Raw genomic sequence first — 27,625 nt, forward strand, 5'->3', positions numbered from 1 at the left:
TTTGCAGCACATTTGGCTATTCCTCCTTGGTTGTACATGACATTAGTAGACTTCAACATTCATCTGCTAGAAAGTGACATAAAATGAAAAGAAAAGGTTTCACAGTGTAAAGCATGTTTGCATTATCTCTTATACAAAGACACAGAACATCATGTATTCTACAAGCGTTCAGAAGCAGAGAAAGAAAAGTGATCAGTTATCACTACAGGAGCATTTGGAGCTCTGAATGAACGCCCAGGCTGTAGTTGTAGTGGACTTGGACCTATGATTGATTTTCAGCTTGCCAAAACAGAACAGGAAAGTGTTTTTTAGTGGCTGAGGCTTTGGCAGTTCAACAGATGGACTGATTCACGAAAACACTGCTCACAGGCACAACATGTAACCTTAGGACAGAGCCACATTTCTAACAGCTCCCCACTGTGACACGAGTGGAAATAACAACTGCACATGTGACATTTTAAAATAAGTAACTGTATTCAAAAACAAATGGGGAAAAAAAAATGCAATTTCATCTCTTTGAATTACACAAACACTTTCAGATATATGTCTCCATAACCAGTGTTCATCTTTCTGTTAACAGGAAACCATGTTAAGCACAATATATATTACACATAGAAATGAACACTTGAGGCAAACAGTTCAGGCAGTTTATGAGTGCAACGATTATCAAATTCATTCCACATAAGGCAAAGTGTCATAGTTTTTTAAAGCAAAGCGGCCAAGTACAATCCATGTACAGGTCATTATCAAAATATTGCTTCATCTGTTAAATAAAAATATTTTCAGTTGACTCGCTGATTGACTGTTGAGGTCCATAAAAAATTGAAGAAAGTCCTGTGAAATGCTGAAGAGCGAGAGAAAGTGTTGAGGAAGTGGGGTGTCATTGGTCGGGTTCAGATCCCTGCTCCTGCACCTCCAGCTCCTCAGCACTCACCATGGCAGGACTGATGGCAGCGTATCTCGTCCCGTGGAACTGACGCAGGTGAATCTGTGCAGGAAAACAAAAGCAGCATCATAAAGAGGCGGAGGGACTGAGGAAACAGTCAGCTCTCCACAAACTCCTGGGCAGTTCAGTGCTTGTGTTTTAAAACTTTCTTGTGGCAGAGATAGAGGCAGCGATGTTTCCTGTACGGGACTCTCACACCGCCTCAAAACACAGCGGCGGTGGTGCGTGATCACAGAAGGCTTGTATCATGTGGACGTGCTGATAGTTTTGTTGTCATTACTTAGAATTCCTCATGGGGGAGTTGGAAACTATGCAATATAGCTTTAAGAGTATTTATTTATTTAGCTTATTCTTGCTTTTTCTTAAAGTGGAATACTTTGTCTTGTATTTTAAGTTTGCTTAAATTTTTTGTATGTTGTTCGAAATAAAACTATTCACTCATTCGTTCATAGTCATTCATTCGCATGGTGAAAAGTAGAGAATATCACCAACTCTACTAAAACAGCTGTTGAATTTTGGCAGCTTTTCCATTTGATTCTTCGACTCTTTCTTAAAATAAAATACCAGCTCACTACGGACTGAATCCATCTGGGATTGTTCACCTGGAGGATCAACATGTGTCCTCCACAGACAGCAGCTGATAGTTGATAGTAAAAGAGAAACCAGAGCACACCTGTATGTAGAGGTTGACCTCAGCACTCCTGCACAGGTACGGGAAGTTGCCTCCTGTTTTCAGATGAGCCCGTCTGGCGTTAGGATACAGTTTATACATCTCCTCCTTGGCCTCCAGTGACAGAGCACTCTGATCAAACACCTCCACAGAGAAAGCATGTCTTTCAGGTTATGGCAGTAGAAACATACATGGATGTAATGGACACTGGTATACCTGATGGAGAGAGATGGTTCAACACTTACATCTATAATGGTCACAGCAACATCTTTGATTTTGTGCGGCTCCACGTAAGAGTTCTGACAGTTGAGTGTTAGCCGCGATGCTAACTCACTTTGGTTCAGACTCTCCAACTACAGCACAAACATGGAACATGGAGGGCAGAGGTAACATTTAAACAAGGAGACATATCAATCAATCAATCAATCAATCAAGCTTTATTTGTCATTGCATGAATACAGTGTATTAAAACAACGAAATTCAAAGTGGCGCTCCAGATCAGTGCTTTTAAAAAGATAATTAGTAAAACATCTAAAATATGTAACAAACAAACACCCCCCCCCATCCCCTACATACATTCCACTCTCTCTTCTCTCTCTCCCACACACACTTACCCACCCACAATTGACTGACACCCTCCCATCCCTCCCAGACAACACACACCCTCCCGCATTTTTGCAGGTTTCAGCATAAGAAGAGAAGAAAAGTTTGCAGATGAGGTAATGTCCAGAGGTAGTGAGGTTGGTCATGACAGGGGATGGGAGATGGGTTGGGGTGGGAAATGGCCATTTATTGCACAGGGTTATTGTTTGTTCAGTGTACGTATGGCCCAGGGGAAAAAGCTGTTTGTTAGTCTGGCGGTGCATGCTTTCATTGACCTATAGTGCCTGCCAGAGGGAAGCAGGTTGAACAGTTGGTGAGCAGGGTGGGCAGTGTCTTTGAGAGTGGATCTGGTTCTGTTGAGGCAGCGTAATAGACATTACATATGTATACTTAAAGGAACAAAGTGGTCACCTGGTTGGACAGAGTAGTTTTTGGGAAACACATTTATTTGATACAGTGAGGAAAATAAGTATTTGAACACCCTGCTATTTTGCAAGTTCTCCCACTTAAAAATCATGGAGGGGTCTGAAATTGTCATCGTAGGTGCATGTCCACTGTAAGAGACATAATCTAAAAAAAAATATCCAGAAATCACAATGTATGATTTTTTAACTATTTATTTGTATGATACAGCTGCAAATAAGTGTTTGAACACCTGAGAAAATCAATATTAATATTTGGTACAGTAGCCTTTGTTTGCAATTACAGAGGTCAAACGTTTCCTGTAGTTTTTCACCAGGTTTGCACACACTGCAGGAGGGATTTTGGCCCACTCCTCCACACAGATCTTCTCTAGATCAGTCAGGTTTCTGGGCTGTCGCTGAGAAACACGGAGTTTGAGCTCCCCCCAAAGATTCTCTATTGGGTTTAGGTCTGGAGACTGGCTAGGCCACGCCAGAACCTTGATATGCTTCTTACAGAGCCACTCCTTGGTTATCCTGGCTGTGTGCTTCGGGTCATTGTCATGTTGGAAGACCCAGCCTCGACCCATCTTCAATGCTCTAACTGAGGGAAGGAGGTTGTTCCCCAAAATCTCGCAATACATGGCTCCGGTCATCCTCTCCTTAATACAGTGCAGTCGCCCTGTCCCATGTGCAGAAAAACACCCCCAAAGCATGATGCTACCACCCCCATGCTTCACAGTAGGGATGGTGTTCTTGGGATGGTACTCATCATTCTTCTTCCTCCAAACACAGTTAGTGGAGTTATTACCAAAAAGTTCTATTTTGGTCTCATCTGACCACATGACTTTCTCCCATGACTCCTCTGGATCATCCAAATGGTCATTGGCAAACTTAAGACGGGCCTTGACATGTGCTGGTTTAAGCAGGGGAACCTTCCGTGCCATGCATGATTTCAAACCATGACGTCTTAGTGTATTACCAACAGTAACCTTGGAAACGGTGGTCCCAGCTCTTTTCAGGTCATTGACCAGCTCCTCCCGTGTAGTTCTGGGCTGATTTCTCACCTTTCTTAGGATCATTGAGACCCCACGAGGTGAGATCTTGCATGGAGCCCCAGTCCGAGGGAGATTGACAGTCATGTTTAGCTTCTTCCATTTTCTAATGATTGCTCCAACAGTGGACCTTTTTTCACCAAGATGCTTGGCAATTTCCCCGTAGCCCTTTCCAGCCTTGTGGAGGTGTACAATTTTGTCTCTAGTGTCTTTGGACAGCTCTTTGGTCTTGGCCATGTTAGTAGTTGGATTCTTACTGATTGTATGGGGTGGACAGGTGTCTTTATGCAGCTAACGACCTCAAACAGGTGCATCTAATTTAGGATAATAAATGGAGTGGAGGTGGACATTTTAAAGGCAGACTAACAGGTCTTTGAGGGTCAGAATTCTAGCTGATAGACAGGTGTTCAAACACTTATTTGCAGCTGTATCATACAAATAAATAGTTAAAAAAATCATACATTGTGATTTCTGGATTTTTTTTTTTAGATTATGTCTCTCACAGTGGACATGCACCTACGATGACAATTTCAGACCCCTCCATGATTTCTAAGTGGGAGAACTTGCAAAATAGCAGGGTGTTCAAATACTTATTTTCCTCACTGTATATTTCCAAGACAGAGTTTCTGCAGGTTTCACCAAGTGAAATTTAAGACCTTTATCACAACATCAACTAAGCCCTAAGTTCAGTTTTTTCAAGTATCGCTAAAGAATAAAAACGGTTATTAATAAGCTGATTGGCTGCAATATAAGTTGCATGTGGGTCTCATTTGTAGTCGTAATACAGCGAAATTATATTTGGACTAGCGAAAGAAAGAACTACAACACCACAGAATTAAAAAAAGAGCATAAGAGTTAGCGTTGCATGGACGTAGGAAAATTAAGACCTGTTAAAATTATTTAAGACCTAGAACACAATATAGCGAATTTGAGACTTTTTAAGACCTAAAATTTAGATTTTGAAATTTGAGTTTGTCTAAAATGTCAACACATTTCTTTGACTCATTTCTTCACGTCCTTTCCTCACATCTTAGCCCCTCCCACTGAAGATGTGAGGTGAGAGAAAAGACATATCATATATATAGACCCCCAACAGCTGTCCATGAACGCCCCCTCGCTCTGACATCTCTCAAATTAAAATATCCGCCATGTTACTCTGTCCTGTTTGAGTGGCTGTAATGTACAAGTCGCATCAACACAGTCACAGGAAAACAAGGTAACGGCGAGTTGTCAAGATACCACCAATCACAACGGAAAGAGCATTTGCTGCGGGTGAGTGTAACTGTCGTTTATTCACATTTAAAGGGATAAATCGCCATTTCACCGCCGCGTGCGCGTCGGAGTTTGTCAACAAATGTGCGGGCAGCTGGGGCATGCCCGGGCAGAGACGGGGTGATGGACTTATCGGAGCGTTGGCATATGGCAGGCAGAGAGCATTTAAATATATGTATCTCTGTCCTGTTCTTCACATCAGTGAGGCTTTCTTCTCTTGTTTCAACGAAGTGAATACATGATGAAGTGACTGGAACTATCCGTCACCTCTCGCGCGTGGATTCTCAATGTCCCAGCTGTTGCCCGGTCTTTGAGACACAGCCGTTGTCTGTTTTTTTTAATCACTACACGCGGTTCACAACACACTTAAACTGAATCCTATATTTGACAGGGAGCCAGTGCAGAGACTTGAGTACAGGGGTGATGTGAGACCATCTAGTTGACCTTGTCTCTCTCTCTCTCTCACACACACACACACACACACACACACACACACACACACACACACACTTACCCTGTCAACCATGAAGTCGATTGCATCTGCCATTTTAGGGTCCACAGGTCCTTTAGCAAAGTTCCCCAAAACAATCTTCTTCAACATGAAAGCTGGCATCAACCAGAAACTGAGAAAGGAAGATGGAAAGGAAACATTAATGATGACTGTAACCACTGAGAGGACAGTCTGTGATGGAATTATTAAAAAGCACCTGTTGGCTGTCCACGTCTGATTAAAGATGGAGGTATCACTGAAGGAATTACACAGTATCAGCGAGTGCACTCTGGGAGACTTGTGTGTGCACTCTGCAAACTTCTGAGCCAAGAATCCCCCCAGGGATGCACCGAACAGATGGACCTGGAAGTTCAAGTAACAGGATCATCATTTGATAGAGAAAAAAGGGTGATCAGGCCCACAGTGCAATTCTTTTACTGTCCCAGGGGAGTTTGTATTGGCTAGTAAGCAGCCAGTGCAGAAACAAAACTTGCAGTTGTTTGCCTCCATGTCTGTCCAAACTCATAAAATATACAGTTAAGGCCAGTGTTGGGTGTAACGCGTTACTCTGTAACGTAACTACTTTTTCGGGTTAAAAGTAGTCTAACGTGCTACTACTGAAAATTTGGTAACGAAACGTAGTTCCTTTTTCAATTCGGCGCAACGTTACTTTTCCCAGGGACAGATTTAACAGCGACACTGCCTTCTCAGCTGCACGCTCACAAGCTCCACACGGCACGTGACAGAGGCTGGTAGCAGAGCAATCATGGCAAGCGAGAAGCAGCCAAAGCTAACTTTTGAGAGCGTTTTAAGCTTCGTGGCTTTTTGCTAGACGGCGCTCTGAGCCAGGCAGACACAAAGCTGACAAACTCACAGATGGATGCGGTGGAGATGGCCTCATACATACACGCAGCAGACACGCAAGGATTTCCAGAAAAGAGGCTGCATGTGTCTACGACAATGCACGGACCATCGTGGCTGCACGACCGGTACAAGTCGATACAGACATTACATGAATTACACTAACACCGTGTAAGGCTGATGACCTGCTGAATTGTAATTTAACCCGCGCTGGACTCGTTCATAATGAATCAGCCGTCACTCTGTGAGTAGAGAATCCAGTCTGCAGGGTAGTTCAGACACTTCACTGATAAACCATAGATTGGCTTTATGGTCAAAGATAGTTTTTGTATAATTAACTTCAGTCTCTGCCAGAGACCCCTGCTTTTAAAAGTAACGTAAAAGTAACGAGTAAAGTAAAAAGTTACTTTCCATAGGGGGTAACTAAGTAAAGTAACGGATTACTTTTTTAAGGAGTAACGAGTAACGAGCAAACACTACTTTTTAAAAGTGACTTCCCCAACACTGGTTAAGACTGAGGAAATTTCAAAAAAAGGTATTAAGTGTATTTTTTGGCAAAATGTGGATGCTTCACCCACATCTACAACCCGGCAGCACAGAAGATCTTAACAACCACCACAGTGTCACTATCCGACAAAAAGTCTCCCCTTCTGTTTTCCGGAGTTAAGGTCTCAAACCGTTTTTAGTACTTTCTCTCTGCAATAACAAAAAATAATTTCAGCTGTAAAAATAATTTCAAACCTTTTTATCCTATTTACTTAGACCAACTTGTTATTTATTTAGAACTTTTTACACTCCACACAAAATAACACACCTCCCTCTTTCCTCCCAAACGCGTCCCTATAAACTATTAAATCAAATAATTATTAATTTCTTACACTGCACTGGAACTTTTATTCTTGTATTTGTATCTTATCCTGTTTTATTTTCTATCTCTTTTTAATTGCTCTTTAATGTTTTATGTAAAGCACTTTGAATTGCCTTGTTGCTGAAATGTGCTATAGAAATAAAGTTAAATACAGGGCCAGTATCGCTGATACCGATACCGATACTTTTTAATAATTAAGGTGGATTCATCATCAAATTGCTCAATCTGAAGGAATTTTCATGACCTTTACGTGTTTTTGTGATTTTTCCTTTGGATTATTAATAAGTTAAATACCAGGACAGAATTTGCATACGCTTGTATACATTTGTTGTGTTAATAATGTATCTTACAGCCTTTTTTACAAATTATACAGCTTGCTGTTGTTTCATTTTCGGCCTCTGGCCTGCTTGTGTGTGTGTGTGTGTGTGTGCGCTGCTGGCTGCTGCTGGGCCTGGATGCTTGCTTGCGCCGCTGAGTCATGTGACGATACAACATCAAATCACAAGAGGGGGGAGAGGAGGAGCAAAGTGTGCCTGCTCTGCGCTGTGACAGGAGCGGCACTGACACAGACACAGACAGCCAGGTCGCCTCTTTGATGAAACCGCAGCGGTGCAAACTGGAGAGAAACTGAAACTCAAGTATCGACTAGTTTTTTTAGTCGTATTGACTACACTGGTATTGATCAATATCAATACCAACGTAGGGTTGGGCGATGTCCCCTAAATTGGCAGTTGACGATGTTTACAGTAAAACATTGCGATGGACGATGATATCGTCATATGTTTACTATATCTCTTTACATAAATATTTTTTTCCACTTAAAGTGCCCATATTATGAAAAAAACACTTTCTGGGATTTGGGGTGTTATGTTGTGTCTCTGGTGCTTCCACACACATACAAACTTTGAAAAAAAATCCATCCATGCTGTTTAGAGTGAGATACAGTTTCTGAATGTGTCCTGCCTTCAGTCTCTGGGTGAGCTGTTCAAAATCGGCACGGCTTGTGACATCACAAGCCGAAACGAGCAGGCTAACCGCAACCATTAGCTCGTAGCGTTAGCGTTAGCATGCTAACGCTTATGCTAACGCTAGCATACTACCTCGTTCTCAATAGCAAAGCACTGCTACAACACACACAAGTTCACCATAATCTACAAAATAACTACTTACATGTGCGCCCTCATTTAGAAGTCTCCCAGCTAATCCTGCCTTGTAACTGACCAAAGTTGTAGAAACAGCCTTTCTTTTACTGTCTATGGAGCTAGCTAGCTGACATGATCTACATCTGAGCTACTGGGCATGTGCAGTGCAATCAAAGATAGTACAGAAGAAGAAGAAGAAAAGAGGTCTCACTCTGTAGCTAAAACAGAGACCAGCTGAAAAGAGGAGCTGCAGCAGTGAGAGAGAGCACTGCAGTACAACAAAAATATGGTGTTTTTTGAAAATTAAATCATGTAAACCTATTCTGGTACAACATTAAAATACAATTATGAACCTGAAAATGAGCATAATATGGCTGCTTTAAAAACTAATCAAAATAACAAATGAAATTCAAATGGTATTATAGGCGTGTGGGTGCTCCGGAGCTGCAGCACCCACAGAAAATACTGAGCATCCACGTGTGCCAGACTGCCAGTAGGCTACATTCATTTAAAATTAAACATTGCAGTTGTTGCTAAGTGGAGCGTGTGAGCGCTGATCGCAGTTACGTGTCAGTTAAACTTCTCATCTCCAATCCTATCTGTATTTGTGAGGAGTGGCGCTGTCCTGAGTTGAAAGATAGCCTGCTTTACGGCTTTATTATCGAGTTAATAGGCGTGTGTGTTCGTGTCAGCCGCTGTCCATTTCCTAAGGTTCTGAAATGCAAAACATTTGTGAGCACCCACAGAGAAAAACATAAATCAGCACTTATGATAGAGGAAGACTGACAGCTCTAATATAGCTCTAATGTACATATTATAATTTGTTTACAAGACTGTCAAAGGGAGACGGGTATCTCTCTGCCCTGTCACACGCTGCGCTTCCTCGCCTCTGCCTGCTCCGTGGCCGGTGTGTGTGAAAGCCTGGTCAGCGAGCTTGTTACGTTACACCCGCAATCTCTTGTGGAGCATTATAACTTCGAAAAACCACAGGTTCCAGTTAGTCTTATAATGGATATGTGTGTTGTGTTATTTAAACAAACGATCAGGGAACTAAACGCCTCTTGTCCGCGAGGCTCCTGATAGAGCTCCAGCCAGCTCACAGCGGGTCTGTGAAGGTGGACAGGCCGACTGGCATGCCAGCGACCCCGGCAGGCACCGGCTGGCTGTCACGTGAAACTGTGGAGCTTCTGAAATCCAACAGTCGGACCAAATTTGCAATTGGCCATACATTTTCATAAAACAGCCCATATTTGAGCTGTACATAGTTGATTTATCGCATAAAAAAGTCTCAGAAGTTAATTTAGTGATGAAATAGCAGACGAACAATGTATAAAGTTTCCAGTTGTTGGCCACAATAGCAATCCATGGTTGTTGTGATTGTTGCGGCGCTTTGCACATCAACACACTTGACTTTGAATTTCTGATTGGGCGGGCCCAGGACCGCCCACTAGGGGTGTGCAATTCAAGCTCTACCGATTCAATTCATAGAGTTCCAAAAGTTTTTTTTTTTTTTTTTTTTTTTTTTTTAAATTGTATGTCTACTGCAATCACATGGGAAAAGTAACTACATTTACATACTGTGAATAATTTTTTTGATTGAGAATCGTTTTTGAATCAAAAATCAATTTTGAATCGAATCTTGAGCCTAAAAATCGATATTGAATCGTGACATTTTCTGAATCGTGCACCCCTACCGCCCACAGCTCCGCACCTGCCTGCAAAGTTTTTAGGTTAGCTATAGAAGAGACTAGGATTATTGTGTGTCTGACAAGGTGGGGGGCGTGGTATCACAATGGTGGCTCTCCATCGTGATGTCGGTCAGCCATTAGAGGTCGACCGATTCATTGGTTTTGCCGATTAATCGGCACCGATAGTTGATTGGTGGAACTATCGTTATCGGCAAAAATCCATACCGATAGTTTTTCCTGGTTGCGTCCGTTGCTGGAGCGGCTGAGAAGCGCACGCTGTCATTCATTACACAGTACGCGAGAGCTGAGAAGGGTCTGCTGGCATCATGCATTACAATAGCGGCCTCTAGAGGCAAAATAAAAAGTATCACTGATGCCTCGTGTTGTTTATTTTCGACACGTGTTACTGCGCGCTGCACGGAAAGCACATGCTGTGCGGAGAAGGCTGACATCAGATGCGCGTTTAAAGCATCGACAGCAAAAAGGTATGTTTACAGTACATTTTGTCATATCATTATAAAGTTATTAATTTGTTGAATAGATGCTGCATTAGTAGAGAAAGAACAGCACAACAGTATGTTTGTTTGCTTTCGAGGCTGAGATGACGCTAAACATTAGCAGTAGGCTAACTTACCTCAAGCGGTTAAAACACTGACAAAAATAAATGCAAGTCCGACCCAAATGTCAGAATCAGAACCCTAAAGGCTCGTCCACGATCCCAAACGGCACCTCTGATTCATATTTAGATAATTTAATAACAGTTAAACATAGAGACTTACTGATTGCTGCAGCTAAAAGCTAACGAGTTAGCCGTCACGGGGGTCTTTGGTGTCTTTCTAGCCTTTACAGGTGATTTTCTATCCAGCCTGGAACTTGTGCCTTTTTTCGGGGTTGTTGAGCATTAAATCCAAACTGTTACATCCAAGATTTATCCACTTGATGTCCATAATTCATCACGTTTTCGGTCATTTCTGCCGCTAACTCCGTGCTACCCATAGACAGTAGGTGCTACCGACAAGGGAATCTCCCATGATGCCTTTGTTTATGTTTTCAACCAATGGGAAGGCAGGTCCGTCACACATTACGCCTTATATGGGCATCCATGCGAGAACAAAGAGTATAGTGGGAAAGATAGATCCCTCCACGTCAGAGATCGTCTGTTACCGTTCTAAACCGTTCTACAGAGAAGAATGGCTTCACTGTTTTGAGATTTGGCATACATTTGGGCCTTTTTTGAAGAAATGTAAATAGTTTGTCCTTTATATGAATTATAATGCTAATTATGTTTATTTTTGCACTGGATGACTCCAAATATGTAGGAGAACTGTTTTAGACAACACACATGCTTGTGTAGCATTGCTGTGGGTGTAATATCAATAAATATGACATTATTATTTTGATTATTGGCAAAAGCGTCTGGACTTTTTTTGAAACAATGTATGTATTTTTTTCAACTGTATAAGTTATAAATACTATCGGTCGATTAATCGGTTATCGGCAAATACGGCCCAACCTAGCTATCGGTATCGGTAAAATCCACTATCGGTCGACCTCTATCAGCCATCACGCCGGCACAACCCTATACCAACGGTGGTATCGATATTATCGATATTTGGATCGATCCGCCCACCACTACGCACCACGGCTGCTTTCAGCTCGCCATTATATCGCAGTGAACGCCGTCTGCGTGGAGTTTTGAAAACTCTAACCACACTTGCAACCGCATTTGGTCTGTACCCAACCCCAATGGCCACAAACATTATGATGTCACAATGAAGTTCACCTTTGTCCATTTGGGTGTACACTTCATCATTTTATCCTGACATTTGTGTGAAATAGTGTCTTTTTTTTCTATTCAAAACAAAAAACAAAACAGTATATACAGAGCAGTTGGAGTGTAGAAGACAGTGGACATGTATGGTCATGTAACTCGTCAGTCCGTTAAGCAGCGTGAGAGTCCCGTAACGTTACAGGAAACAGGAAACATCGCTGCCATAAACAAGTTAAAAAAGAAAAACACAAGCACTCAACTGCCAAGGAGTTTGGGTAACAACAGGTTACAGTTTACTGCAACAACCAAGCAAAGTGACTTCTCTTTTCTCTCTCTCTGTGACATGAAGCTGTGGTCGGAAATGTTGAACACCAATGCTTACAGAAGGATTTACAAATGTATTTTAGGATTTATACACAAAAATATTTGTCAATGCACAGAAAAATGGTTATTGTTGTATAAATGTGAAACACATAAAATATGGTTCACAAATGTATTTTGGACAAAAATGATTTCTTTGTTGGTGTGGCTGTTTATCATCATAAACTAAATACATTTGTGTGTGTGTGTGTGTGTGTGTGTGTGGGGGGTGTTTACAATTGTACTATACTTTTTCAACAGGGAAGTATCTGTAGCCAATCAGATGTCTCCTTCTGTTTCTAGTAAGCATAGATAATAGGTTTTGATTTTAATGCTATGATTTCATGTGATCACATAACGTCTGCGCAGTCTGCAGTTATGAACTCACTCTGTATATACAGGAAAGTGTGCATGATTACATATGTCTGAGTTATTAATGCTTGCTCTGTTAGTGATGTGGCATTCAACTAGAGTGTTAGCTAACAAGTTAGCTACATAATGCTAATATAATCATTAGCTAGCTAGCCATAATATGAACCTAGTAACATTAGACAACATAATCTTACAGGTTACTCATCTTCAAATAGCTTACCTGTTTAAATATGTGCAAGAAAATATATTCAGTTTGAATTGATCAGCAATTTCTGATTAACTAGGTTATAAACGTGAGGTTGGTAAATTATTAAGCTAAGTAATTATGTTTCATTACTGATGCTCTAGCTGTTGTAAATCCACTAGCCCATTCATATAGGCAGTGCTGTACCAAACAGCTGGCTGAGGTCAGCCAATCAAAATGGCCGAGGGGTCAATGTGTCACTCCCAGAGCTTTTTACTCATTGTGGTTTGCTTCCCTGTTACTGTATAATGATGGGATTCAGATTGCTGTTATGTGTATGTGTGTAATTCCTGGGAGTACTTTTAGATGTTAAGTTGGCCACTCATGGGGGAAGAAAACACTGCATGCTCAGCTCTGAAGCAAAAATGAAAAACGCACACACTTACTTTATCCAACTGCAGGTGATCGAGAAGCTTCCTGAAGCCGTCGCAGAACTCCATGAGATCCCAGTACACCGGATACTGCAGCTGGAAACCACACATTGACCCTGGAATCAGGCTAGTCTTCTACTCAGGCCAATATGCTAGTTAAGTAATGGATTAATCAATGGGTCTATTAACAGAAACTCATGATTTGATAAGCACCAGTCTCAGGTGGTGTCTATCACAGGAAACAGAACAAGACGCCACCTTGAGCTCTGAGAAACTCAAGGTAGGCATGTTAAGCTTTTAAACATTTTATAGAGAAAACTTATAACAGTAACAATATGAATAGAGAAAGGCAGACGAATCCAGAATTAAAATAAGCATTAGCTGCAGCCCTATTCAACCTGAAGCAGTAGAAACAGAAGATGTGACATGCTGAAGCTGCAGTGTGTTTGCAGCGTTGAGCTCACCGAGATGACTCGGTAGCCCCATCCTGTCAGAGCCAGCACCTGCTGGAAGAACACCTCAGCTGTCCCACTGACTGGAGGGAGCAAGATGATGGGGCAGCGGATGCTCTTTGGGCCGGCGTCGTACAGCGACCACACCTTACTGTCATCGTCATCAACAATAATCTGGCGGAGGCAAAAACACAACGTGAGAAGACAGCTTTCTGCAAACTAATCATGGCCCTGAAGTTTCTTTCACACTGGATTTCAAACAGGCCGCGGGACGCAAATATGGAACTATTTGACCTGAAGACTAAAATACACACTAGGTTCAAGGAGTTCTTTATATGCATTTAATAATGGAGACCAAACATGCAATGGTTGCTGCAAAGTATTCCAGGAGAGACGTAATGAAACTAACTAGTTAAAGTTATGATAAAGACTTGAATCTTCAATAATTCTAGGACTCTCTCTCACACACACACACACACACACACACACACACACACACACACACACACCTGCTGCTGTAGCAGTTAGCTAGAAGCTAATTTACAGGAAACACATCTTCTCTGTAAAGAATGACTCTCTGAAGGATTCTCTGGTCCCAGGTTCTGACACGTGACTATTTGTTGATAAATATTATCATTAAAGATATTGGATTAAGTAAATAATTAGTAGGGGTGGGAAAAATAATCGTTTCTTAGATGCATCGCGATTCTCTCTAGAACGATTCGATGCTCGATTCTGATAAGTTAATAATCGATTTAAAAAAATAAATAAAAAAAAACGTGTTGATTTTTAGTTAGTTACTGTTTCCAGACAAGTACAAATCAGAAAACAGAGTGACTGAAAGAGGATGGGATACTGGACAACAACTTAGAGTTTAGGCAAGAGTGCAGAAAAAAAAACACACAAAAATGGCCAAAACACATATAGGCTGTTCATCTACTTTATCACATTACATCTGACCATCTCATGTTTCATGTTCTAAGAAGCCAATTCTCCACCTTTAAACATCATGCCTCTGACATGGAAGATTACTGGGAGAGAAGGTGACTTTCACAAGCATGTTTAAGGCTTAAGCCTGGAATGACTACAAAATAAAAAACCTCAGTAGACAAAACATTTCATTAAAACTTGTGTATGACAAATACTGTATATGTCAAAATCTAAGCTTTGTCTAGCTGCTTTGTCTAGGAAGTGATTAGCAAACTCAGATTTATATGTATATTTTTTTTAAATCACGCATGGAAATGTACATTAAAAAATTGTTGCATCGAGATGCACCGATAATCGGTTTAGAATCGAATTGTTGGCCTCTGAATCGGAATCGAATCGTGAGGTGCCAAGAGATTCCCACCCCTAATAATGTGCAGATTGCCCAATAATTAAAAAAAACTTTAGTCTTTGAACTATGTTCCCAGGGATCATGGGAAAAACATGACACTACATGTCATGGTTTTCTTTTTCTCAAAAATAAGGTAATGCCAATTCTTCTTGTATGTAATTCATGACTAGGGCTGAACGATTTTTGAAAATAATCTAATTGCGATTTTTTTCCCAAATATTGCGATTTCGATTCGATTATTTTTTTAAGCTCTTTGTCTTCTGTATTATTCAACAAAGACAAACAATAAATCATTTTATAGTATGAACAACACACAATTACACACTAGACAGTTAAAAAAGTAAAAATATAGTATATACACACACACACACACACACACACACACAAAGTGTATTTTTTTTTACAGTGCACAGAGAGGAGCTGCCTCCAGCCCCTCCCCCTCGTGAAGTTGCGTGCTGCCGTGTGCACTTGTTCAGAGAGGCTATCGTTGCGTTAGCTAGTTGTTGGTGTTCTTGCCATGGGATTAACTGTACTAATAAAACTGTTGAAACACCGCGGCCATGCTGCTGTGAAAGCTCCCCGAACGTCATTTATCAGAGTCTGATTGTTACCCCTCTCAGTGGCAGCTCCTCCACTCCATATCTTTATAACGGAGCTAACCGCTAACCGGAGCTAACCGCTAATCAGAGCTAGTTGCCAACCGAGCCTTCAGTTCTGCGTGTCTGTATCCATTAACTGCACGTATGGACTCGAACCAGAATAAAACCCTTCATTTTATTAAAATGGCTGTAAAAGTTTTAAACTACAACTCAGAGTTGTTTGAATGACAGAAATCAGCTCAAGGTACAGTGTAGCGTTAGCATGCTAAGTTGATGCTTTCTCTGCAGAGTGCAGACTGATTTTGCTCTCGCGAGTCATGTGACCAAATCGCAGCCTTTGCGATTAGGAAATCGCGTTTTAACATATCGCGATATTATCGCAAATGCAATTAATCGTTCAGCCCTATTCATGACCTGTATTATTGTTTATCTAACCAACTCTAGAACTGTGTCAGTATGGCACACAGATCCACTCACGGCGGGACACATGATGTAGCCTCAAAAGTCACACTGACATGTTAATAGATGTCTAAAAACAACAGGCTTTCATAGGAAGTGAAGACATGAAGACGACTCGTCAGAGTGGGTTTTCAATGGAAGTGATAGATGACAAAATCCACAGTTCTGTGTGAAAACATTTTCTATTTTACATATATTTTATCGGTTTAGTACAGCCCGACTTTTACAGGATTACATTACAATACAAATATTTATATTAAAGACTACAAATAATCTGATTATGAAATATCAAAACCCATAACATAAAAAAACAATTTTGATAAGGTTCCCTCAAACTTGTTTTTTTCTATACCGACTGTGACCAACAAGAGTTAAAATACACGACGTGACACTTGCCTCTGGTGGTTGAGAATGGTGACACTGTTTCTAAACATATCTTTGGATATTTTCTGATTCTGTTTCTTCAGCTGACATATACCATACACATTAGGGATGTTAATAATTAACTGTTAGAGGAATACGCCACCGTTTATTGAAATAGGGTTATTCACCGTCACCTCTATAGGTGGGCAAACGCATTTTTGTCTCAGTGCATGCACTGTCTTAGGCTATGTTTACACGGAAACGATCTGAAGAGAAAACGCAAAAGTGGCGTTGCGTTACCACTTTTTATTCCGCGTTTAGACGAGCGTTTTGGGGGGGAAATCTGCGTGCATATGGTAACGCAAAAGTGTGTGATATTCGATGTAATATGCACTCCAAGCAGCTAGGTGGCAAGTCCGCGCGCCTGCGTACAACCTTCCTTCTACTTCTCTCTCTAGTAGCGCAAAATCAAAACACAACATGGCGAAGCGAACAGCAAAAGCTGTCTTTTGTCTGGACAGACGAGGAGGTGGAGTTATTGCTCCACACAACCTTAAATTACAAAGCCACAAAGGCACAACAGGGCATGGACTGGGAGTCCTGCCAGTCAAAATATACATAGACATAGACATATGGACCGAATTTCTTCAGCAGTACCCTGTACCTGGAGGGACGTCATATCCACACGAGAAAGACGCTATCTGTAAAAGTCAGATACCATCAAAGCTGAAAGCCATTCGGATCAAGTATAGGCAGGCTGTGGATACCCAACAGCGGAGTGGCCATGGGCGAGTAATCACTCTTTATTTTGATTTATTTAACAAAATATGTGGTGGGTCGCCAGCCACCACAACAATAGAGGCTGGTGTTGAAACATCAGAGGTGAACGACACCGTGGACACTAGTAGTGAGTCAAACACGAGCATCTTATCGCCTGATCTGCCGAACACAGAAGAATCAATTGTCAGCTCCCATACCTCAGTCCAGAAGCGGAGTAATCTACTTCAGGTATGTTTTTGTTCATTACGCCTACATACACCATGCCCAGTGGTGTAGTCTACGTGATACGCAGCTATACGCAGTATACCCACTAAGCTCCAGGATTTCCATAAACCCACTTAAAAATGTCCAATGACATGTAACAACATACTTTCCATTATAATTTTGTCATCTGTGGTTTTTCTGTCATCGCATAGGCTAAATGAAAAGATATTTCTTCCGTAAATAAAGATAAAACTCTGTAAAAATAAACATAAAAGTGTGTCAGAATGCAGGAAATGAAGTCTTTGACGCTGAAAATTTTCCTGGGGGAGGACACCCAGACCCCCCACTATGATATGCCCCCCCATATATATAGGCCCATACATATACAGTACAGTATACCCACTACAATACATTAGACTACACCACTGACCATGCCATACGATTTATCATTGTCAATACCAAAGATATTCGCTAATGAATGTTAATACTTTCCCTCTGTTCTTTTCAAGGCAAGGCTCGATGGCCATAGAAGTGAAAGGCTCCAGAAGAAACTTTGAGTGGATCCAATGCAGACCGCCCTCGACATAAAGAGGAAGATTGTAGATATCTTGGAGAAGGCTGAAAGGAGCAACAGCAATAGGCTGGACACAATTGCAGAGGCTCAAATTAGATTAAGCCATAGTTTTCATGTCCTTGTGAGAACCTTGACATCTCAGCCACAAGCAAACCGTGCCCCACCTGACCACTACAACACAGCACAGCTCATGGCCCCCGCACATCCGAACACACCACCACCCATGGGCCCTGCACATTCATACACACCACCACCCATGGGCCACGCACATTCATACACAGCACAGCCCCCGCACATTCACACACACCAGCACCCATGGGCCCTGCACATTCGTACACAGCACAGCTGATGGGCCCTGTACCTCCATCCTCCTACAGACAGTTACTGCTGGGGGAACACTCCGATGAGGAAAAAAACTGAACTTGTGTCTTTTTAGGAAAACTTTTGAGTTCGTAGACAAAGTTTAATTAAGTTTGTTTAAATTTTGTTACACTGTTTTTGTGCAGTACCTGCCTACTGTTTAAGTACATGAGTTCATTATTTCTCAACCACTGGGCAGAGGCCCACTAGTGGGCCGCAAAGTGATATGGGCCACAAAGTTTTATAAATGTCAGGATAACTGTACAAAAACAATTCATGTTTACAGTATCATCAGAGGCGGAACTTCTGTTAACAATATTTACCAGGCTCTGTTGTGTTGCAGTAAAAAAAAAAAGAGACCCGTGCTTTAGTTAATATGGCACTTTATTATTCATTGCATTGTTGTTTTTTATGGTCAATTGCAATAAAAACAAAGTAAAGAACAAGTTTGCAGCTTGAACAAGCAGATGTTGAAACACACCTGAGATTAAACACTGTTCATGTGGACTAATCAAGTGGACTAATAACTGAAGGAATACAAGTGGCTTGTTAGTTGAATCAAAAAGTCATTTTAACAATGCTGTGCTCTATGTGAATACACAGTAGGTATACTGATCTGTATAAAGTACGGAGTCCTCATGGACCCATTGCTCACCTTGCTGTATAGAACGTACAGCCAGTAGTCAGCTACCTTGGTCACTGTCCACACGTGCAGAGTCTAGGCCATAGGCCATTAAGGGCCAAGGTATTTGGTGAGGGTTCTCCTCACTCTCTTTCCACTTCCCTCATTACAGTCGGTCAGACAGCGGTTTGTCTGGGTGCGAGGCTGCAGATCCCTGTCTATGGCTTCCTGCTCAACATGGTGATCCACAGTGTCGTTACAGGCCTCACAGTAGTTGCAGAGGACAAAGCAAGCGTTAATAACACTTGGCAGGACAAGGAGATTTATGTCCATGGGCCGCCTCAGGGCTGCAAACCTGGCCTTTAGCCAACCAAATGCACATTCGATCACCATACGGGCCTTACACAAACAAAGTCCAAAGTACTGTTCTGATGGGGTAGAGCCTCCATTTGAGTACTCTTTCATAAGGTAAGGGAGGGGTGGGGGTAGGCAGGGCCCCCCAAGAGAAAGATAGGTATGGGCTCCTCTCCATCCACTATCTGCTTTTCGAGTGAAGGTATCTTCCCAGTCTTGAAGTAGGTGTTCACTTTGGAATTGGCGAAGACACGCGCATCGAAGACACTTCCAGGCCATTTTATGACCACATCCATGAATCTGTAAGGCAAGCAAATAGCATCTTTTAATTCTAAGTGCTTTACAATTTTATACAATGACAATACAGTGAAACATACATGGGATATAGAAAGAGCACAAGAGTGCTTAAACACCTTGATTATGCCTACCTGTGTTTGTGGTCGCACACAGCTTGGACATTCAGGGAAAACTTGCCCTTCCTGTTTATGTAGTCCATGGCGTTGACAGCTGGCTCTTTTATTTCAATATGAGTCCCGTCTACCGCTCCCAAACATTGGGGCATTCCATGATCCTGCAGAAATCTGGAAACGAGCTCCTCTGCCTCGTGCACAGTAAATGGCAACTGTATGTATTTCGGACCGAGGTGGACAGTCTTGGCTTTGCATGTTTGTCTGATGATGACCGACACAGTGGACCGTGATAAGTCAAAGGCGTTCGCGTTTTTTCTTAGCCGTCCCTCGTCGCTTAAATAATACAACGTGCAAGCTACCTTTTTGAAGACTCCAACAGATGCTGTCATGTTCGTTATTTCACCCTTGATGTAAGGAAGAAGTTCTTCACTTAAGGCGACAAGACAATCTTTGGACATATGGAAGTTTTCACGCCATGCATGGTCATCAATTACTCCTTCCACAAAGTTGTCCCACCATTTACTGGTTCTCCCAGGTCTCGTCCAAAGCCGTCTGGTTTGCCTCCGACGAATTGGTGCATCAACACTTTGATGGAGGTAATTCATAAATTCTGCGTATTCACAACGAGTACAAATAGCAATGCAGATTAAGACTAGACGATTTCCTAGGCAGATATTGACTTGGGACTATATTGGGTGGAAGTAGGCTACAGCCGAAGCACTGCTACTTGGGCACAGAGATATCACGCAGCACCTGAAAATCCCCAACTTCTGTCAACATACCGGCGTGAATATTAGCTGGCTATTTTTCCTACAGTAGACAGTGAATGGCGATGAACATGGCGGATTTTGTGAGAGACGAAGAGGAGTCCAATAAAGTCAACTGGATAAAGTCAACTGGAAAAAACGATAAATGGACCCAATGAACAGCTGTCCACAAAGTAAGTGATTATTGTAAACATGATGCATGGTTATTTCACGGGATAGATCGACCCGTATTAGACCTGTACTCACAGAGTTGCTGCGTGATATATCTGCACCCGAGTAGCAGTGCTTCGGCTGTAGCCTACTTCCACCCAATATAGTCAATATCTGCCTAGGAAATTGTCTAGTCTTAATCTGCATTGCTATTTGTACTCGTTGTGAATACGCAGGCCACAATAAGTAATTAGGTTTTGTTTTTGTTGTTGTTGGGTCACTTTTACTCACAACATGCTAACCGGCAACATAGGATTCCATTCATTACGCTAAGCTAAGCTAGCGGCGGCGCTGCCGGACTGAAACAATGCATGCACTGAGACAAAAATGCATTTGCCCACCTATATAAATGTAGAGGAGACAATGAATAACCCTATTTTAACAAACGGAGGCATATTCCTTTAACTGATAAAGAGAATTTGACCATAACCCTACAAACTATATCATAAAAAAGAAATAAAAAAACAGTTGGTTGCATGGTAGTCTCGCAGTGCCAGACCTTCCTCCACAGCGCTGCAGAGGAGGGTCTGGCTAGTCCACACAGCATTCCAGGATGGGAGAAAAACGTGCTCTGGTTTATTGGCATTTCTTTAAACCAATCACAATCGTCTTGGGCGGCGCTAGGCAATGGGAAAAGTGGCGGAGCCGCTGCAAAATAGCCTCAGGAACTTACATTGTAGCTTGTTTCGCCGCTGCCGACTGCATATACTGGACCAATGTCAAAGATTGGTGTTCCCATTAGTCACTAATGGCGTTTTTCCACTACATGGTACCTGCTCGACTCGCCTCTACTCGCCTTTTTTGGTTTTCCATTATGAAGAAAATCCCTGGTACCTGCCAACAGGTACTTTTTTTAGAATAATCTCCGTTGAGGTTCCAAGCAAGCTGAGGTTATACCAAAAGGTGACGTGAAAACCTGCAGACTACTGATTGGTCGGAGAGAATAGTCACTAATCACTGCGTCATCATTGCTAGCGACAGACGGGACTGTCCTGAACAAACCCGCCATTTTTAAATAGTTTAGCCAGCTGTGTTTTTTTTTGCTGCCTCCAGCTTCTTTTGAAACTAAATCTGTCTTCTGAGAAACAAAAATAACACACTTTCCTTTTTCTGTGTGTGTGTGTCGCGTTAGGTCACGGAAGTTTCCTGCGGCCTCGCTATGACGACCAGCCACGCTCGCCTCACACATGAGGCGGCACTAAATCTACAATGGAAAAAGGAGGACAAGGCACCGCGGCCGAGTCGAGTAGAGCTGGTACTAGCAGTGGGTAAGCGCCATTAGACACAAAAACATAGGAAAATAGGGTCCAGGTTGAAAAAAACGGTAGTTACCCTTTAAGAGTCTCCATTTGACTCGGGCTTTTTGTTTACACAGTAGGTACCGATAATACTGACTACAGCCTGCTTTAATCTAGCCCTGTTTTCCTGTTTGCCCTTTTTTCAGAAATTATTTTTACTAACTCGCAAAACTGCTTTGTAAGGAACTTTATACTGTTAGAAGCTAACTAGTCACTGGTTAGTAGTAGGGTTGTATATTATCTGAATGAAATGATTTTTTTTTTATTTATTTTTTTTTTACTTTTCCAGCCCTGGCCTAATGGGCCGGCTGGTATTTACTGGCCTGACGTTTGTTGGAGCCTGTGTCATTTAAGCAGGTTTCAGTGGTATACCTCTTTTACACCACCTACCAGGGTTGGGCTAGGGGGTATCCGATTAGGGTTCAACCCTTCTTTTGGAAATTCAAACCAAGCCAGTCTACATGGGTATATCTCGGGTCATGACATCTGAGATCACCTGGGTCAACCTGGGAGCACTGCATAAACAATTATCTTAAGTTCTAGAAATGGGCGAGGCTTGAAATGAGCAGCTAACATCACATACTCCCGTCCAGCTGTATACCAGCAGAACTAATGTGTTTTGCAGCTGAAATAGTTTATTTTATAACTGTTTCGCAGTGATTACGTTCTAAAGCACAAAAAAATAACCATCAAACACTGCTCAGATGATTTTGTGGTGTGATTTCTCCTCCTCTGCATATTTACTGCAGCAGCTGGAAAAGGAAGTAGGTTGGTCTAGTATCGATGTTTGACTATTTTAAGACGAGGGGAGAACATTTCTCTTTGTTTGATTTCATTAAAAGTAAAGTTGGGCTTTGCTGTTGGCTTCACGACTTATTTTTTATAAAAAGACAGAGAAAAAAGAGAGAGACTCGCACTTACCAGCAGCCGCACTGAACTGCAGTCTGCAGACGGGTGTCTGTCTCGTAAGAGCGGTGGTGCGGAGAGAATTAAATTTAACTTATTTTCATACGTTCACATTTAAACGCTGGGCTTCGCCTGTAAAACTCCGCTGACGCTCTGGAAAGGTTGACTCGCGGAGTCACCTTGGGCCTCACTGCCAACGGGCTGTTCTCATAGGAAATGAATGGACCTTTTTCACAGCAGACATTTTTTGACTTGTCATAGTAGGAAAAGCACAGCTGAAATTGATAACCTTAACAATGGCTTAATTCCATCAAGTGTCCCAGTAAGCTATTTCAGTGAGTCAGCATCAACTACCAGGGCCTCGCCTAAGTGGAATGCAGCCATCATTAATGGTTTTGAATACACCTGTGCTTTTCCTACTACGACATGTCAACATGTCTGCCATGAAAAAGGTCTATTGAACCGCTCCGCTCTGCTGTTGTTGAAGCTGCCTTTGAAAATCCAGCGTGAAGCATAGTGAGACAATATCTGTATTGTTGTTGTTTTTCCAAAGTGTGCAGCGACCGGTGACTGCCCCACTCTCATTTCCAACCAATCACATACCGTCTGGTAGCGACTAGAGATGTTCCGATACCAGTATCGGTATCGGCTCCAATACTGCCTAAAACGCTGGTATCGGTAAGTACTGGAGTTCATGCACCGATCCGATACCACGAAATAAAGCCCTAAAGAAAATCTACGTTAAAGTAGTTTATTTATGTTCTTCTTCCGTTATAACTGTCTGTCAAACTGCATAATAAAAGAAAGTTCTGGGGCATTCATGTTTAACAAAGAGTTTAACCTGAGCCAGACCGACAACAAAGATAGAAATCATATCACATCCATACAGGGAGAGTAGTATACACTTGTTAAAACATAATAAAATATATGACACACTGGTATCGGATCGGTACTCGGTATCGGCTGATACGCAAGTTTAGGTATCGGAATCGGTATCGGGAAGCAAAAAAATGGTATCAGACCATCTTTAGTGGCGACCCAGGTCAAACGCAATTGACATTGAAATCAACCCTAGTCCTACCCTGATCCAACCCACCTCGCTACCTGGGTCACGATGCCCATTAGATAGAGGGGGGTAATGTCATTCAAACACACAGTCGACCTGGGTATAACCCTGGTTGAGCCCTGGGTGTGAAAGGGGTATTAGTTACAGGCATAATAAACACAACATTTCTCAAAAGCAATTTTTTAAGGGGACACAAATAATATAGCCAAAATTGTACAGCTATGTAAGATAGGTGTAGTTGTGGAACTCCAGTAAGCTGGCTGGGAAGGCTACTTTATTCACTTTAAACTTCAAAAACTGATTTTATTCTGGCCGCCACTGCCAGTGTTTTGTATATAAAGATGAGCTATTATATGTTTGTAACATATGTATGTTCAGGTTCATACTTGTGTTTTGTGTTTGTGCTATAACATGTTTACTTTATATGTTTATATGCTTTAATTTTCAAAAAACACTATAGCAGCACTTTCTACAGTCAAAAATGTTCAGTTATTTTTTACTACATAACCAGAAACGTTTCTGCTAATGTCCAATAAAGTGCTCTTTTTGCTTGTTTCGTCCATTTACTTATTGCTCTCAACAGCATAACATTACAGCATGGCTACTACGGTCACAGCCTCCTGGCACACAACAACGGCAATGTAATTACTATGTCTGTAATCACGTTATCTAGGCATATAGCTATGTACAGTGTTACCATTCTCTTAATACACCCATGCTAGCTACCGCTGATGTTAGCTACTAGCCGATAGCCCCGTCAGTTTGGGAAATAATGACGTTACATCCACGTTACAGTCTTTACAGCATACATACATCCATCCATCCATCCATCCATCCCTCGGATATATCATAAGATACTACCATGGATGTATTAATAGAAAACATGGTGAATTACAACCATTAGCTATATCCATTATTACAGCTACAGGACCTCAGGAGAACCACCACCATACGAGCACGGGCAGTGCAGGGCGACATGGCCGGGCGCAGTCCCGCGGGTCTGCTCGCCTCATTATGCGCGTTCATCATGCCTAGTTTAATAACTCTGGATTCGGCTAATAGTGAATGTTAAAAATGTTAAAAACGTGACATTTTAAACAAGGACCCTTTAAGTGTTCGGGCTGGTAAGTTGATGTACCCCAAAAAATATTATCCGGTGAAATATATAAGTTTCTTTTGCCATGCAAAGTCTCTGGGAAAAGTCTTTCTGGGCCAAAGGGGTGCAGTTCCACCGTTGGCCACTAAGCCCATGGTTGCTTTAAAGGTACAATATGTAACTTTTCTGCAATAAAATGTCTAAAAACGACCATACCTATGTTATATATTTTTTTGAGTTGTGTAGTTACACTATCCCAAATGTTTCCACCAAATGTCAAACCCAGAGAAATCTGTTACAGTACAGCAGTATATATTAATGCTGGACAAAAACACCTTTCCTAAATGGAAATAAAAAATTAGATTGGGCAGGTTCGAAGTTGTGATTGGACTACTTGGCATCAGTGAAATGTGGCAACACTGGACTCACACGTCCTGGGACAGACACATACATGATGTTATCAGACAGATATGCAAATGTAATCATGCTGCATGACAATTATCAACCAGTTACAGTATGTGTTTGAAACACATCAGGCCAAATAATAATACTGACTTGTCTTGTCTATTTACTTGGGCATATTGCTTTTTTGGGTAATGTTTATTTCCATATTTCTACGCGTTTGTAAAATCATTATTACACGTTATGTGTTCATGTGCAGTGAACATGGATTAGCATCACAGATTACAAGTCATGAGGTACTTACTCTTTTGAGCGGCACTGTGCTTCTGAACCAGTTATAGTCAGGAGACACTTTAATCTCGTCCATCTGGGGACACACACATTATACAGTTATAGTAAGGAGACACTTTAATCTGTCCATATGAGGACACAGACCGTTAGCAAATGCAGTGACTTAAACAGCTAACCTCTAAACTAATTCCGCTGTGAGCGTTAGAGGAAGACAAACACCTGGCGCTGCTATATTAGCTGAACTGCTAGCTGTTGGTGTGCGTTGGTAACATTGAAGATACAAATCAACAGTATGTGGCCGTTAACACTCGTTACGGTGAGAACTCAATGACCCCAATATAGCTTAAGTTATTGACTGTGCCTAAATATGATTTATGGTTATTGTTACCGTGTTCGTTGTGGATGTTAGTCACCGTGTCCGAGGAATTTCATCCATATCTAGGTAGCATTTCCTCCGGTCGCCTGCCTGGTCATATGACTACAGCTTCACACACTTCCGCAAATCTGCCACCGCCTACCTAAAACGCACAACACACAGCTGCCTGTCTGTCTGACTGACTGCCTGCGTGTCTTTCTGTGTGTCTGTCACACACACACACACACACACACAAAAGCACACTACACCATGAAGGTTAACTAGCTACAGTCAGAGACGGTTTAGAACCTCTTTGCTACAATGTACAGAGCTGTAGCCTTTTGTAACGGTTTGCAGTCATGCTGTATAGGCTACGTTTACGCATGCGCACACAAACAATCCTCAGTAGTTGTTATCCATGATGTGTTTAGAATTCTGTTTAGCATGGGATATGGAATATCTATGTGTGCTTAATGATAATGTGTCTTTAACAGTCTCTATCAGTATCAGACTTTTACTTATGATAATTAACACATTTACCAGCCATTATATTATACATCTTAAGGCCGTGGACTTACGAAATAAAAGTACCATGAAATAATTAAAAGTAAAACCTTTTAATATATTTATTTAACTAATTGATTAATTGTAAAAAGTGTCCCAAATGATGAGGGCCTTATTTGAGACAGGGTAGGGTTAGGGTTAGGGTAGCACAGGTGGTTTAGCAGGTTCATAATTAATTAAGGACATTATATGGGGAATTTGGGACACTAAACTGCACATATACCGTTTGTACGTAAGAATCTCCAAATAGGAGGTACGCTTTCCGGATGCTCGCTTACCCCCTTGATAATAACCATTGACAGATAATAACGCGACGTGTGTAGGCAGGTGCTGCAGTACCATGTACCAGTCTTGGGCCGCTCCTCTACTCAATCTTTACCAATGATCTTCCATCTGTTTTAGATAAAGCAAGCATTTCAATGTTTGCTGATGATTCCACTATATATTTAGCAGGAACTGATATTGGTGATTTAAATACAAAACTACAGAGAGAGCTACAGTTAGTGGTGGACTGGATAAGGAGTAACAAATTGATTCTCAATGTATCTAAAACTACCTGTTTAGTGGTTGGAACTCCTTTTTCTTTATGTTCCAAACTGAAACTTGAACTCAGCATAAAGCAAAATTCTGTAGAGCAAAGAGAAGAGGCTAAACTTTTGGGAGTGATGATTGATAATAGATTGTGTTGGGATAGACATGTTCAGAAACTGGTAACTAAAATGGGCAACACTTTGTCTGTTATTAAAAGGTGTGCAAAAACTTCACACCACAGACGTTAAACAAGTACTTCATGCTTTGTTTTTTTCACACCTTGATTACTGCTCCGTGGTTTAGTCCAGCACCTCAACAATTAATATAAGAAAACTGCAAGTGATTCAGAATAAAGCAGCACGTGTGGCTCTCTCATGTGGGTTTAGATCAAATGTTGATAAAATGCATGAAAGCCTCTCATGGTTTAAAGTTAAAAACAGATTGGTGTATTCACTAATGTTTTTTTTTTACATAATGTTATAACAAACAAAACACCTTTTACTTTATAT

The 27,625-nt window shown here is 41.6% G+C and overlaps 1 protein-coding gene across 1 annotated transcript; it reads right to left on the reverse strand.

Moving 5' to 3' along the window:
- Positions 1 to 26,388, reverse strand: spg21 (SPG21 abhydrolase domain containing, maspardin). The gene is made up of 9 exons (XM_035999152.1): positions 26,055 to 26,388; positions 25,680 to 25,742; positions 13,579 to 13,740; positions 13,130 to 13,210; positions 5,655 to 5,800; positions 5,462 to 5,570; positions 1,862 to 1,969; positions 1,620 to 1,760; positions 1 to 988 (listed from the first exon to the last, which is right to left on the reverse strand). The coding sequence occupies exons 2-9, from the start codon at positions 25,740 to 25,742 to the stop codon at positions 881 to 883; spliced, it is 918 nt and encodes a 305-aa protein (XP_035855045.1). The 5' UTR covers positions 26,055 to 26,388; the 3' UTR covers positions 1 to 880.
- Between the last annotated feature and the right edge of the window lie 1,237 nt (positions 26,389 to 27,625).

Source organism: Sander lucioperca, chromosome 3, assembly GCF_008315115.2.
Source record: "Sander lucioperca isolate FBNREF2018 chromosome 3, SLUC_FBN_1.2, whole genome shotgun sequence".
Lineage (NCBI taxonomy): Eukaryota > Metazoa > Chordata > Actinopteri > Perciformes > Percidae > Sander > Sander lucioperca.

What these genes read in the sequence shown, in the direction of transcription:
- spg21 (XM_035999152.1), bottom strand. Translation starts at nt 25,742, where the DNA reads ATGGACGAGATTAAAGTGTCTCCTGACTATAACTGGTTCAGAAGCACA. An exon ending in ATCACCTGCAGTTGGATAAA is followed by an intron (nt 5,801 to 13,129) that starts GTAAGTGTGTGC and finishes TTGAACTTCCAG; the next exon opens with GTCCATCTGTTCGGTGCATC. An exon ending in CAGACGTGGACAGCCAACAG is followed by an intron (nt 5,571 to 5,654) that starts GTGCTTTTTAAT and finishes TTCCTTTCTCAG; the next exon opens with TTTCTGGTTGATGCCAGCTT.